At 36.4% G+C, this 14,641-nt stretch overlaps 2 protein-coding genes across 2 annotated transcripts; both read right to left on the bottom strand.

Moving 5' to 3' along the window:
- Positions 1–166: 166 nt before the first annotated feature.
- LOC132096722 (uncharacterized) lies at positions 167–2,514 on the bottom strand. Its single transcript, XM_059502293.1, has 7 exons — positions 2,355–2,514; positions 2,121–2,266; positions 1,935–2,039; positions 1,099–1,152; positions 770–922; positions 435–557; positions 167–331 (listed from the first exon to the last, which is right to left on the bottom strand). Exons 1-7 carry the CDS (start codon positions 2,359–2,361, stop codon positions 293–295), a joined length of 627 nt encoding a protein of 208 aa, XP_059358276.1. The 5' UTR covers positions 2,362–2,514; the 3' UTR covers positions 167–292.
- Positions 2,515–3,936: 1,422 nt separating this feature from the next.
- Positions 3,937–10,667, bottom strand: LOC132102696 (macrosialin-like). The gene is made up of 6 exons (XM_059507304.1): positions 10,501–10,667; positions 8,865–9,418; positions 8,595–8,714; positions 6,607–6,676; positions 5,767–5,937; positions 3,937–4,633 (listed from the first exon to the last, which is right to left on the bottom strand). Exons 1-6 carry the CDS (start codon positions 10,544–10,546, stop codon positions 4,494–4,496), a joined length of 1,101 nt encoding a protein of 366 aa, XP_059363287.1. The 5' UTR covers positions 10,547–10,667; the 3' UTR covers positions 3,937–4,493.
- Between the last annotated feature and the right edge of the window lie 3,974 nt (positions 10,668–14,641).

Here is a 14,641-nt window from a genome sequence, read left to right as displayed (position 1 = left end):
CATTTAAAAAAAAAAAAACGAATTCAATCATGACATCAGGTCGGTGGGTGTATATGAAATTTATTACTTTAAGTACAATGCAAAAAATATGTTTTATTGCTATTGATACATATATATATATATATATATATATATATATATATATATATATATATATATATATATATATATATATATATTAGTGATGTTATGTTTAACAAAGGTATAATGTATTATTTTGTGTCTAATTATTTGTTCTAAGATTGAGATTTATTAGTAATATTAGTCTTTTTAGATGCACACACTCTCACTTTCATTGCGGAGTTGTGGGTGGCGTCATAACGATGACGGGCTGAAAAAGACAGAAGCAGTTTACAATCGAGAACTGTGCATAATACTGTGCATCATTCATACTGCTTGCTGGCATCGACAGATATGAAATGAGAATTGCTCACCACATGAGATCTGGGAGAGCAGCAAGGAATCACCTTGCAGCAGTACGCAGCTAGTGTGGCAGAGAGGACAATCTGAGTCACCTCTGTGAGCTCATCTATTGAATACAGCAGACGAAATCCCTTCTGTAAGTAAAGAGGATGAACAATAAAAAACATTAAAACCACCTGCCAAATATCATGTAGTTCACCCACACACACACACACACACACACATAGGCATATATAACAATATTTAAATGATGCATAATCCACAGCATATTGAGATTTGCAAATGTGAACAGCATACAGTGACAATGATAAATTTAACATTTTCTATTTAAAACTGTTTTGCTTACCTCTAATTGTACACATGTGTCATTTCCATGTGTTATCCCGAAAAAATAAGGATCCTGGCAGCTAATAAAGTGTAGGTCCCGTAAAAATGTTTCCATAAGACTTACGATATATGCCACACATGTGACCACCTGCATTCCCAAACAAGCCTTGAGCTGTTGAGAAACAAAACGACAGACACACACTCAAAACCTTATTTCTAAGTGCCACTTCAGCGACACATTCTGAATGGGAAATTTAGGGGGTACATTCTGCACATAGAATTAGCATGCATGATAGATATCTTTTATGATATTTCATGTCTTCTGATGTGTCCAGAAGCCCATCTTACTGTCCGCAGATGAAGCTTCTGTGCTGCTATCGCTACACCGCCAGCAATTATGCCCTGTTCAAAGAAATCATAGTGGTATATCTTAGTGGGGATATTTTTATAGAGAGATGCTGGAACATTTATACTATCAGAAATTCTACTTTTAAATATAAAATTAGTAATTATATATATATATATACAGTACAGTACAGACCAAAAGTTTGGACACACCTTCTCATTCAAAGAGTTTTCTTTATTTTCATGACTATGAAAATTGTAGAGTCACACTGAAGGCATCAAGGGCTATTTGACCAAGAAGGAGAGTGATGGGGTGCTGCGCCAGATGACCTGGCCTCCACAGTCACTGGACCTGAACCCAATCGAGATGGTTTAGGGGTGAGCTGGACCGCAGACAGAAGGCAAAAGGGCCAACAATGCTAAGCATCTCTCGGGAAATCCTTCAAGACTGTTGGAAGACCATTTCAGGTGACTACCTCTTGAAGCTCATCAAGAGAATGCCAAGAGTGTGCAAAGCAGTAATCAAAGCAAAAGGTGGCTACTTTGAAGAACCTACAATATGACATATTTTCAGTTGTTTCACACTTTTTTGTTATGTATATAATTCCATATATAATTCCACATGTGTTAATTCATAGTTTTGATGCCTTCAGTGTGAATCAAACATTTCATAGTCATGAAAATAAACTTTGAATGAGAAGGTGTGTCCAAACTTTTGGTCTGTATTGTATATATATATATATATATATATATATATATATATATATATATATAAGGAAAAATACAATTAACAATATATACAATATTTTACTGTTAAAACATTTTAAATGAACACTTACAACAAATGAAAATGACAGAGTTAAGCATTGTAAATTAAATCCGGTTATTCCTATAAAAAGGGGGATTCTGCCAACAAGGAAGACAGCCAGCGCGATTTCGGTCACCTGTGGATGAGACATAAAACTACTCAGTAGATGTTTTTGAAACTGCACTGTATTCTACTCCGATATCACCTTCAGGTCTACCCCTAATATCTTGGGTTCTGCCTCCAGGTATTTGTATTTTTGACGGGGGTTCCTCTGGAAAGTAACTTCCAGTAAGTTCCCCGGCTCGCTCGCGCTTTGTGCGGCAGCAGGCTCCGAGACCTCTGCCGTTGCCTCCTCGGGTTCGCCTGTTGATTTACAACAAAATTCTTGGATCAGTCCTGGCTCGGCTGATACAAATAACAATCTCCAAAATGCATGTCATTTATATCTTACTGGTCATTTTCTTCACTTCTGCTGGTCTTCAATGTAAACATACGTTCAAAACAATCGCTATTTTATTGCGACCAGAATCCCTTAGAAAGGCTCTTTTGTGGGGTTTTCGGAATGTTTCCACCCCTCTTCCATCCGGCATGTGAAGAGTTCACGGTCTGTCGTCAGTACAGATGATGAGGTTAAACTTGACACCACATAACGTTAACGTTACGTCTTTTTTGCAGTGAGGTCTCCTTCAATACTTAATGAAAAGTTTGTAAAAAAAAAAAAAAAAAAAACCGATGGCAGCGTACACGACTGAGCTGCATTTAGGCTGAGAACCATGAAAAAGTTTTTCTTTTTATGTCATTACATTGGTTGGAGCATAAGAAACACACGTAGAAAAACGATTTTTGTCAAAAATATATTTGATTAATGTTTTATTCTAACGCCAGGAGTTATTAAAAAATGGACATGAAAGGGCATGTATAAGGAAAAACAATTATTTTATTATTATTTTCTTTGTTTTTTTTTTTTTCATAAACCAATCAGTTTTTAGGTTTCGTGTTCTTTTTTAACCAAACTTTGTACAAAAATGATTCTCAACTATGTTATGAAAGCATTAGAAAACATGATGAGGCGGGGATAGCTGCAGCTTGAAGCTGACAAATGTTAAATGTTTTCCCCTACGTCCACTACTGCATATTTCCTGCATATTTCCTGACCGACGCTGGTTTCAAATTTCCTAGCAATTCCCAAATTTAAGACGCACCCCCGTACGCACGAGCTCTTGAGCGCCACCTCTCTATTCCATGTATATTTCATCCTCTCAAGGCGTACATAATTATTCAAATCAAAAACATATTTTAGGGGGTATTTTTATTTTTTCTAGATCTATCTATCTATCTATCTATCTATCTATCTATCTATCATTTATTGATTCATTGAGAAAGTGGGTAACCATACTAAAAAAAAAATTTTTTTTTACTACCGTGCTGATTTGTAACTTGCAAAATAAGGTTGATGGTGGATGCATGAGTGACATCGCTGTACAGATGACCTTAATCAGTCCCACTGTCACACTCTAGCAACAAGCACATTTAAATAAATATTTAAGTAATTCTTCATAACTTAACTCCTTTTCATCTATTTGTGTGCTTTTTTCCCAACACACTGACAAAAATAGTGCTTGTGTTTTTCATTTTTCAGGAGCGCTCGTTCCAGGCTAACACCACAGAATTCATGTGAACAAAAATCTCCAGTTTGCATTGGTTCCACTGATACACAAGGTAATCCACATGAAATTCTTAAATATGAGTGAACTGCTTTTCACCTAACACACAACAATGCTGTGTAAGGTGAGAATGACAGACTAAATAAGACCAAATTTAAACGTTTTTCCAGGACGATGCATTGTTTATTTTGTGTTCTATTAAATGCATATTTAATAAATAAAAAACACTGATTTTTTTAAACAAATTCTTTTTTATTTGTAACCAAAATTACACAATATTCCCCCAAAGACAGTTCACACTGTAAATGCACCTTCAGAACACAATACAGAATAGTACAACTCTTCAGGTTAAAAACTGAAAAAAAAAAATTTCAGAATGATTACTAGATTGCAACTGCTAGTAGAATCCTTTCTGTTACTAATTACACAATGTAAGCAAATGAATTCCCTTATAAGCATCCCTTTAGGCCCCTTTAAAAAGAATCAGATTAACAATGTCTTATCGTCTATCACAGAAAATGCATTAGATGTGTGACAGACAGTGACCAATACCTAGACAAAAGACCAATTACACTTAAGATGGAGCAACAATAGTTTATGCACATCCTTCTGTATTGTCAGTATTAGGTTAGGTTCTTGAAAAAAGTTAATTAGTTTACAAATATAGGCTAAAACAATGCATGTAAGCCATTTGCCATCTGGTTGTATTATGATCTTAAAGTGATGTCGAAAGTGGGATGGCAGATTCACTTTGTGTTAGGATGTGGCAGACTGTCCCTGCATAGTACACATTGTTTGGAAAGGTCCTAGGCCATCCATGTTCATTGGTATACATAGGCAACATTTGCTTAAGACATACATAACAGCTTTAAAATTCATGCAAACTGAAATTGCTATTATTCTCATAAATCATGAATTATAGGCCTTTATAGTGACTGGTACCCATCAGTCCTCCGTTTCCTGCTGATGAGGTAAGCAATGACTACAATGATGATGAGTATAATGAGGATTACGCCCACGGCGATGGGAACGCGGTAGTCAGGTTGATCAGCCTTGCATAGTTCAGCTGTTGTACAAGCACAAACAGAACAGATTGAATTTATGTCTCATTGTAAGAACTGAAAAGTCAATATTGTAGTTGCAAAAATTAAAAGCTGTTATACACCACACCACTTTTCAAATCTGAACAGATTTTAAAACACCAGGAATCATAACTGACTTTGTAAATGATTACAGAGGGGATAATGGGCATTATACACTATCAAGGACTTACAAGTTGTTCTAAACTCGTGCAGAAATGAGTGCCATTGCCTGGAGATGCATGACATATGAAAACAATAACCATGTGTCTGAATTTGCCTACATGAATAAACGTGCATTAGTAATATTTTGCTCGATGCGCTCTCGTTGCCTCAGGAGAGAAGCCAAAAGCTTTTCTTCACCCTAACTGAAATGATGCATTTTAAATTAGAATATAATTTGAATTTTGATAATATTTAAGTACAAAATTCAAATTCAGTTTTTCAGCTATTTTGACAGCCCTGGTATATCATAAACTGCATGAATTTCTGTGACTTTCGGCAACTAGCGTTGATTTTTTTCAATACTGCAAAATGGGGCTAAAATCTGGGCAAAGTTTTGCAGTGTATTCCAGTAGATACTTAGGAGACACCTGGCTGTTATAAAGTCTAAAGGCCACCTATTAACTAATGTGGTTCTTATTCCCAGCATGTTTTTTATAAGTTTTAATATATAAAAATTGCAGTAACAGCTGCTCATTCAACAGTTCTGTTGAAGATAATATTTTCATTTACATGACTTTTAAAGCTAACAAATCATGTAAATTGTTAAACAAACAAACAAACAAACAAACATTTTGAGTTAAAAGCAGACTATCATAAAAAAACATGTTGGGAATAAGATTCACATTAATTAATAGGTGGCCTTTGGACTTTATAACATGCAGAAATTTGTTTAGAGTCATCTGGCTGGTCTAACCAGCTCTTTTGCATCGCCATGACAGTTTTGCAACAATCCTTGTAAACAAGCTGTATGAAGAATCTAGGACACAAAATATGCAGTGCCTAAAAATGTCCAGTTCAGTAGCAACATAACTTGTAAGCTTGTAACAAAATAACTGTCATCCACTGCAAGGATGGAGTGCTTTAATATAATGAAGTATCATCACTCTATACTTACGTGGTCCGAAATTCTTGTTTTTGATATCGAAAGCCTGAACCTTGTATCGAGTCAGATCCAGACTCACACCGTTCCCCATGTACACCATCTCGTCCTTGCAGGAGTAAGAGTAACCCGCATCCACAGAAAACAGCTCAAGAGAGTTGTTCATCCCTTTGTAAAGTCTTTGCACTTTGATAACAAAAATAAACATAATTTAATTAGTGAGATTTAATTAGATTAGTGTAGGCATGGATGTGCACAAAATGATAAAAACATTAACCAGGTCTCTCCCTGTTCTTAATCCCACAAACTTAATTGTGATAATAATAGTCATAATTATAGCCATTAGCACTAAATATCTATGAGTCCTTATGCAATGCCATAAAGTTATTGTTTTTAAATTGAAAATGAAATGCATGTACACGCATTACTTTTTCACAGTGAGGTAAAGACAATATTTACTGTAACCAACAATGACACTAATACTTCCTTATTCTCTCTTGGCAGAAGGTGACATTTATATTTATTGTTGCCAGACTGGTTAAGCTGCATGGCCTAGTGTTTGCTTTATTAAAGCTTTTCTGTTTATATCATAAAAAAAAAAAAAAATCTGAAGCAAGATTTCTGTTTTCAGTAGATTTTTAAATAAGCCAATAAGTTAAAAAATCATATATAACTTATTACAGTTAAAATAGACCAATACCAAAATGTAACCACTTTATTTAGATACGCTCTTTTTTTAACTATATAAATAAAAGTTCAAAGTCCTGGGAATAAACTGCAGAAAACTGAGGATGTGTGTTGTTGTGCATGTTTTACAAGAAAAATTGTACTAGTCATATTTGGCAGGGAACTTACTTCCTTTGCTGAAAGCATAGGTCAAATCGTATTGCACAAACTTGACGTAAACCTTTTTTGTTGCCTTATTCTGGAAAGGGAGAAAAAATATTATTAGAATGTTAACCAAAAATACACAAACACAATAGAATACGAATACCTTGTGCCTCCCTGTTAACCTATTGATTTATTTTATAAATGACTGAGTCAGCTCAGTTTCATATCAGACCGAAAATAATTTTAAAAATTATAAATATAAAAATACTTTTATACTTCCTCCTAAACTCCTTCAAAGTTCCAGTTTTTCAGGTTGTACTGAAAGATACATTAACTTTTTTCGCAAGAAAGAATACTAGCACTAGCCTTACACTGCAATGCTAAAACAATCTTTTAGATCAGTGGTTTTCAAACCCTTGGTCGTGACCATAGACTGTATAAAACGTAGACTGTAGACTGTATGGACGTAGTGTCCGTGACGTCACCTGTAGACTCCTGAAGTGTGTTTTTGAAGCCTAAAGTGTGTTGAGCAGGCCGTTGCCATCTTGGCAGCGCGTCACTGCGTGACTCTCCCGGACAATCAAAAATGGGCAAGAAGGCGGGAGCTAATTGCTGAAGCCACACCCACCTAGCGTGACGGCAGTGTCAACAGCTTCAATCCCCCTGTCACTCAAGTGGCTACGCCCTTAATTATGCAGAACTTTAAGTCTTAATATAATTTAAACAGATGAGTTATAAAAAAATTCAACCCCCTCAAAGTTGTCATGAAGGGCAAAATTAGCTATTTAGACCAAAATCTTTTTTTGCACCAGGCTGAAAACATGTTTTTTTTCTGCTGTAAAGTTGGGCATTTTAACATGGGGAGTCTATGGGACTGACTCTCTTTTGCAGCCAGCCTCAAGCGGCCAGTCGATGAATTGCAGTTTTAGTCACTTCCTTATTGGCCTCATGAGAGAGAGCGGGAGGTTGGCGCTCGGTCGTGACAACTCAAGTGGGTTGCAACACTTAAAAAATGGGTTGCCAGGATGATTAAAGGAAAAAGTATGTAACATGTAACTGGCAAACTTAACTTTAATGACTAAAATAAACAAATTAAACACATAAACACAAAACGAAAGGAAGCGTCAACCGCCTCGCGGCAGATTCCAATGTGTGTTTGTGGTGGCACTCAGTCTTGAACATTGTAGCCAATCACAGACATATCTGTTTATTTCTGGAAAGCAATTTCGGAGGCATTTCAGTTAGTCAGAATCCACTCGCCATTCAATACGCCAGAGTTTTTTTTCAGTCCGGAGTTCTGAGGAATTTTCTGAGATCACAATAAATTGAAATGAGTGAAAGTTATTCAGTGATTTAGGGGGCGCTATTTGCTCGCGTTCTTGGCTACATATAGTGCATTCAGAATTTGAATAAAAGTTTTGTTTTTCATGCTGCTAAAATTTGGCGTACAGTACGTGCAGAAGTTGTTTCAAGACAGAAAGACAGACAGACAGATAGATAGATAGACTGAAAAAATAGCGTCGTGTGAAACGGGGTGGCAGTGGCTCAGTGGTTCATGTAGGTTGTCTACAAACCGGAAGGTCGTTGGTTCAATCCCCGGCTCCACCTGACCAAGTGTCAAGGTGTTCTTGAGCAAGACACCTAACCCCAGCTGCTCCTGACGAGCAGTATTCATGGTGGTGTTGGCGCAGTGGATAAGACACATGCCATTGGTGTGACTGTGAGAATCCACTGTGAGACACCAATGTGTCCCTGAGCAAGACACTTAACCCCTAGTTGCTCCAGAGGCGTGCGACCTCTGACATATATAGCAATTGTAAGTCGCTTTGGATAAAAGTGTCAGCTAAATGAATAAATGTGAATTTAGAAGAAAAAAATAGGGTTGCTCTTAAAAAAAAAGTTTGAAAACCACTGTTCTACATTTAAAAGGTTAATATGGTTTATGAAATGTCTTGCCACCTTTTAAAAAACATTTTCAAGAATTTATTGTGAAAAGATGAAAACAGACTTACTTTTTGAAACTGTAAGGAAATTTCGCCTTCATTGAATGAGATCATGAAAAAAGCTTCTTCTTCCGAGCAATTTCCTTTGACATTCGTTTTTTTCGGCTGAACAATGTATGTATCATTTACCTAGAGAGACACAAATGTTTAAGAGCAGATTATATTTATATGGAATATGGAAGAATGACAAGGTAGACAGTGTGAAAGATATAAGTGATTTAGAAATAAGCAGAACCACATTTGGATGTAGATCTCTCACTCCAACAGAAGAAATCTTACCTCGCTGGTGTTCACACGAATCCCGATTGCCACCTCAACCATAATACACAGTGCGCCTTTACCATCACTGATATTATAGTTCCCAGTTGTCATGTTGGTAGATGGTGTTGGCATTGGTATTGGTGCAGTAGTAGGTGCAGTAGTTGTTGAGATTGGGTTGTGAGTTGTTATATTGGGGTTGTGGGTCGTCGTTGTTGTGTTGGGGTTGTGGGTCGTCGTTGTTGTGTTGGGGTTGTGGGTAGTAGTTGTTGTTGTGTTGGGGTTGTGGGTCGTAGTTGTTGTTGTGTTGGGGCTGTGGGTCGTAGTTGTTGTTGTGTTGGGGCTGTGGGTCGTAGTTGTTGTTGTGTTGGGGCTGTGGGTCGTAGTTGTTGTTGTGTTGGGGCTGTGGGTCGTAGTTGTTGTTGTGTTGGGGCTGTGGGTCGTAGTTGTTGTTGTGTTGGGGCTGTGGGTCGTAGTTGTTGTTGTGTTGAGATTAATTGCATTCAGGCTGGGGGCTGTTGTTGTTTTCAGGTTAAGGGCCATATAAGCTGAACCATCCTCACCTGAGGTGAGAGCTGAGGAGAAAGATGCAGACAGAGAATGTGAAAATTTCTCTCCAAATGGAAGTTAAATCTGACGAAACCTTCATCCTCAATAAGAAACATTAGGAAAAAAAGCAAAACAATATTTATGCAGCTATAATTATGCGTCCATCTGTTCTGCACATGTAGTGCTATTTACACACATTCACTTCCTCCCTAGCACGCGCTGTCACAAGTGCACACACGTCAAACATTTCCCAACAGAGAAATGTGACAATTCACTTCAGCCGATTTCACGTGATGTCTGATCATTCGATTAGCCGCATAAAAGAAATGTAAGTGCTGACAAAGTGACTGACATTCTCTTTGGTTTAGGGAAAGTTTCGGCGGGTCGTTTACCAGTTCACCAGACAAAAAAAAACTTGTGTAGCTACACTTGTGAACTGCACTTGTCCATTATAAATATTAATAGGAGTAAGAGAAAATATACAATAACAAAGTGATATACACTAGTACTGAAAGATAACGAAATTGCACCGAACTGTGAGGAACCTGAAAGATAAAGTATGGTAGGCTACTCTGTGCAAAAAGGTGCAATAAAACCGACTGATTTCAGCAATAAGGAAGTGGTTGTGTTCCTGTATATAACTATATCCTAACATCTCATTTAAAATTTGACCTTAGTTTTGTTTTACTAGCGCTGTTTTACCAGCTTTTTTTTAATGGCGTTGTATTCAAGTCAAGCGTATAATCGAAACTATTGTAGTTCCCGGAAAGTATGTCAAATAATAAATCCCCTGTCTTTTTTTTTTTTTTAATTGTTCTCAATAGTAAGACTTGACGTCAAATGTTTAAATAGGTATCAGATATAAGGTTACAGATAGGTCTATATGTTGGAACACAACCACTTCCTTATTGCTGAAATCTGTCAGTGTTATATTGGTTTGCACCTTCTTTTTTTCAAGTTCCTTACATATGCAATGCAATGCAATTCAGTAATCTTGCAGTTGGTAGACTATGTGTCAAAGTTACTACCACAGTATTTAATTAATGGTAAATACACACGGTAATTGCATAGTTCAATGCGAGTAATATTGTAAAATAATGTACTTTACCTGTTGCAGCAATGAGAAGCGCGATGAGGAATAATACGTGTTTCATCGTGGAATTTATTCCGATGTAACTGACACAAAGATTTGCTGAATTGTTAGCTGTTGAGCGGCGCAAGTATGAGCTGTTGAAAGGCTTTCGCACACTGCACTTATTCGCCTGAAACGAAACCACTGATGAAGTGAAGGAGGTTCAACCTTTCCACTCGCTTTGAGCGTTTGTCCAATCACAACTCTTGTGTGTTTTTTTAGCGTCCCAGAAATTCAATACAGTGACCGAGTTAGTTTAGAAAAAGAAACTTAACATCTGATAAGATTTTGTCACTGTTTCTCATTGTTATATATGTAGGCTATTGCTAGTTGGAACATATTGCTTTTAAGAGACATTTTTTATCGTGGCATTCATGTTTGAATCAGATATGCATTGAAAGCCTTGTTTATTAGATTTCATACTTCGATGAGTTGTCAAAAAGCAAATCAAAAAGCAAATAGTGCATCTTATAAAGTGTCTAAACGTGTCGTTACAAGGCAACAGCAACACCAGTCAGCACAACCTTGACACAATGAAGGGGTCATGCGCTGATTTCACACCCTTGTCATACTTTCATGTAAAAGAAAACAGAAAGCACTAAAATAAATAAATACAAAAGAAAGCCAAAACAAAAATTGCATCAGTTAATTTTTATTTGCCTTAATAACGCAGATACAATTGTTTAAATATCCTTAAACCGAATTTAAGCAGGAAGTTGTTATTGTGCTTATCTATCATGTGACAAATGCAGGAAGTGAAAATCTGACTCATGCTCACCATGCTTGACGGTAAGGAGGGTCTGTTTAAGCATATACACACCAAATTGTCAAAGTACTCGCATATGCAATTAAATATTTTTCTCTTAATATACATATATCTGAATTCTAAGAAAATACATTGAAATGATGTAACGTTATAACACAGGCAAGCTAAGATTTGTTTTATCATAACATGGATCTCATGACTCTGAGGGCAAGGCGGGGAAGTTCTGGTAAATTTATAGTATGTGGAAAAACAAGCAATAGAAATGCTGATCATAATGCATTGCATTTTGATAGAAGTCAAACATTCGCATTCCCAGGACAGTGTACAACTAAAATTTCCTTTTGAATCCTTAAGATCAAGACAAAGTGAATATAAGTGATCATAAAGCCCTTTATTTTCATTCAGACTGAATTCATTCTTGTTAACCTATATTATACAGTACACCATGCTCTTCTTATCATTTCTGGTTTGTTTCTTCATCTTTCACATCTTCACTACTGCTGGATTCCCCAAACAGGTCTTTTCCACAAGTAGTGCTGGGTTTTGTCCTGGAGATTAGACATGTCACTGAAGCCCAAAAGTGGTGTGCTGTTGTTGGGTCCATGCAGAGAGATGGTCTGGATCTTTGAGTCAAGTGTGAAGCGAGACAATAGCGTTCCATTGTCCAGGTCCCACATGCTCACCGCTTCTGTTTAAATAAAGCATGCTCACAAAAGTTGCCAATTTTTTATCTCATTCTAGCATCTCAATAATTATTAATCTTACTGTGAATATACAAAGACCCTATTCTAAGATAACCACCATATCCCATAATAAACTTTAAAGATGACCAAAGTTTGAATCTTATTCTTGTCCCAGATTAAACGGATATCATCTTGAACAAGTCAACACAAGTATGAGCAAAGGTCTACTGTACCTGATAACAAAATAGTCTTTGATTGTCCTTAAGTGATAAAGAGTGAGCTGGACCAGTTAAGATTTAAACTTCCGTAGCCAGAGATGGTTTTGTGTTTCCTTCAGAACAGTGCCCATACTTTAATGAAAGAAAGTTATTATTTTTTTAAGAATGTTTAAGAGGTCAACAATAACCCATGTTCTTAAGAGCAACATGTATAAAAATACATATCTAAAATACATAGTAAAAATACTACTGGTTAAATGTTTGTAATGATTAAGATTTGACACAGTGATTTTTAAGTATATTAAAATAGAAAACAGTTATTAGGGCCAAGCACTGAAAGTGCGATGTCACCTATTGTATCTTTTGGGATTCTTCTTCTTCTTCCTCCACCAAAAGTCTAGCAGCCCATAGAACCAATTACGGGAAATTTATGAAACTTAACACACTGATAGAGGACAGTCCCAACATTAACCAGAGCCAATTTTGAGTCTCTAACTAAAACTCTCTAGCACCACCACTTGTCCAAAGTTTCACTCATGTTTATGCTAATAACTGTAAGCCAGAAAATGGCTTATGCCAAGTTGAGTGAACCCCAAAATTTAAAAAAGCAAGGTTTAGTTTTTTTTTGTTGCTCTTTTCAGTTGTTCGAATACTTTGTATTTTTTTCAAACTCTTCTTAGGCCGTTGCGTCGATTTTTACGAAAATGTAAACAGATCATCTTCAGACCTTGGGGCAAAAAGTTATGGAATTCAAGTTTATTCGTACAACTGTTCTCTAATAACATGCAAACGAATTTGCCGAAAAGCACGCAAAAAAATGCATATGAGGCTATATCTCGGCAACAATTTGGTGTATTGAGATCAAACTTGGTGTGTGTTATAACAAGCATGACTTGAAACTACCTGCAGTGTTTCGGCACAGTGCCACCTAGTGGTCAGGAGATATGAAAAATTCACATTTTTTGCTTATAATTCCTGAATGGGTTGACCCAAAATCACAAAACTCATATCTTTAGTTTTGGTGGATCATGCCAACTCGATCCATACCCAATTTTCCCAGGTCAGCCATCTTGGGCGCCAGCCATTTTGAATTTTTTCAAAAAATTCAATATTTTAAGAACGCTTGGACTTTGTTAATCATGAAAATTGCGCCACCTTGTGGTCAAAAGTGACAAGGGAATTTATAAAAATGCTAATTACTTTTGCATACATTATCATATTGTAATGAGACTGATGTTGTTAGATTCCTTGGAACATACCAAGAACATCGATACCATAATTGGCTGAACTTCCTGTCCGCCATTTTGATTCATGTTGTAAACCTACTCTTTTGAACTCCTCATAGACCGTTAGTCCAATTTTCAACAAATTTGACTCATATCATCTTCAGACCAAGCTGGCAAAAAGTTAAGTTAAACTATTCTCAAAATATTACGTGGCTTTTGCCGACAACATAGCTACCAAATACGCTGGAGTAAGCTGAACTTCCTGTCCGCCATTTGGATTTATGTTGAAAACCTACTTTTTCGAACTCCTCATCAACCGTTGGTCCAATTTGAACAGTTTTCGTACAGTGCCGCTACAAATTTTAGGCATTGTGCCAAACTGCATCTGAGGCTGTTTCTCTGCAAATATTTGACATATTGACACCCACCTTTTTATGTGCCAATGTCACCTCACACTGACCAGGCCATATTAATTTGATAACAGTGCCACCTATTGGTCAAAAATGAAAAGGCAATAAATCAAATTACTAGTGATTGTATTTATGGTTTATGGCCATTTTGTCTAAAATAATCTTAAAATGTTTTTTAAATTACTCTAGTAATTGCTGCTTGTAGCTACATTTTTAAATTGAAAGAATATTTCACAATATTACTGTTTTATTTACCATTACTGGATTTGTGATCAAATAAAAGCAGCATTCATGAGCATGAGACTTTTCAAAAACATTAAAAGATTGACAAGTAGTGTATATTTTTTTTTTAAAAAGTGAGAGAGAACGAGAGATTTAAAGAGGGAATCAATGCATTTCAGTTCACATATGGTTTATTATTTCATAATTCAGGAAAGATTAATGTTTTTATTTATTGGTCAGGTGTCTTTCTACCTGCTCATATCCGCTGAGAAGAATGAACTTTGAACTTCTCTTTTTCGAAGCGCTGCTGTTCATCTTTTTGTCTTTTCACCCTGCGCTCCTGTTGCCTCCTTTTTGCAGTCTGGGTTTCGGTGTGCCTGTACTGTGGCATTACTAGACCAGTGCAACAAGTTCAGACTTCAAGGATTTTTTCTTTGATGGTAAATTTGGTATGGAAAATCTACGTGGGACTGAGATATAAATGCAGTGGTAAACTTAAGTATCATGAGGTTCATGTACTGTTTTAATAACTGTCTTCTCTTTTGAGAAAATAATCTCTCAATCTCTGTCCATGCTGGAGAGCAGGATTTCT

The sequence above is a fragment of the Carassius carassius genome, chromosome 2 (assembly GCF_963082965.1).
Source record: "Carassius carassius chromosome 2, fCarCar2.1, whole genome shotgun sequence".
NCBI lineage: Eukaryota > Metazoa > Chordata > Actinopteri > Cypriniformes > Cyprinidae > Carassius > Carassius carassius.
Note: the sequence above shows the minus strand (reverse complement) of the source record. Positions and strands in the feature narration are given on the sequence as shown.

Coding starts and splice junctions, on each gene's coding strand:
- LOC132096722 (XM_059502293.1), bottom strand. Junction 1,153..1,934: donor CTCTGTCATTTTCATTTGTT/GTAAGTGTTCAT, acceptor TTCTTTGAACAG/GGCATAATTGCTGGCGGTGT. Junction 923..1,098: donor AGAAGCTTCATCTGCGGACA/GTAAGATGGGCT, acceptor GTTTCTCAACAG/CTCAAGGCTTGTTTGGGAAT.
- LOC132102696 (XM_059507304.1), bottom strand. CDS start 10,546: ATGAAACACGTATTATTCCTCATCGCGCTTCTCATTGCTGCAACAG. Junction 8,715..8,864: donor TTCGTGTGAACACCAGCGAG/GTAAGATTTCTT, acceptor GTGTCTCTCTAG/GTAAATGATACATACATTGT. Junction 6,677..8,594: donor TTTCCTTACAGTTTCAAAAA/GTAAGTCTGTTT, acceptor CTCCCTTTCCAG/AATAAGGCAACAAAAAAGGT.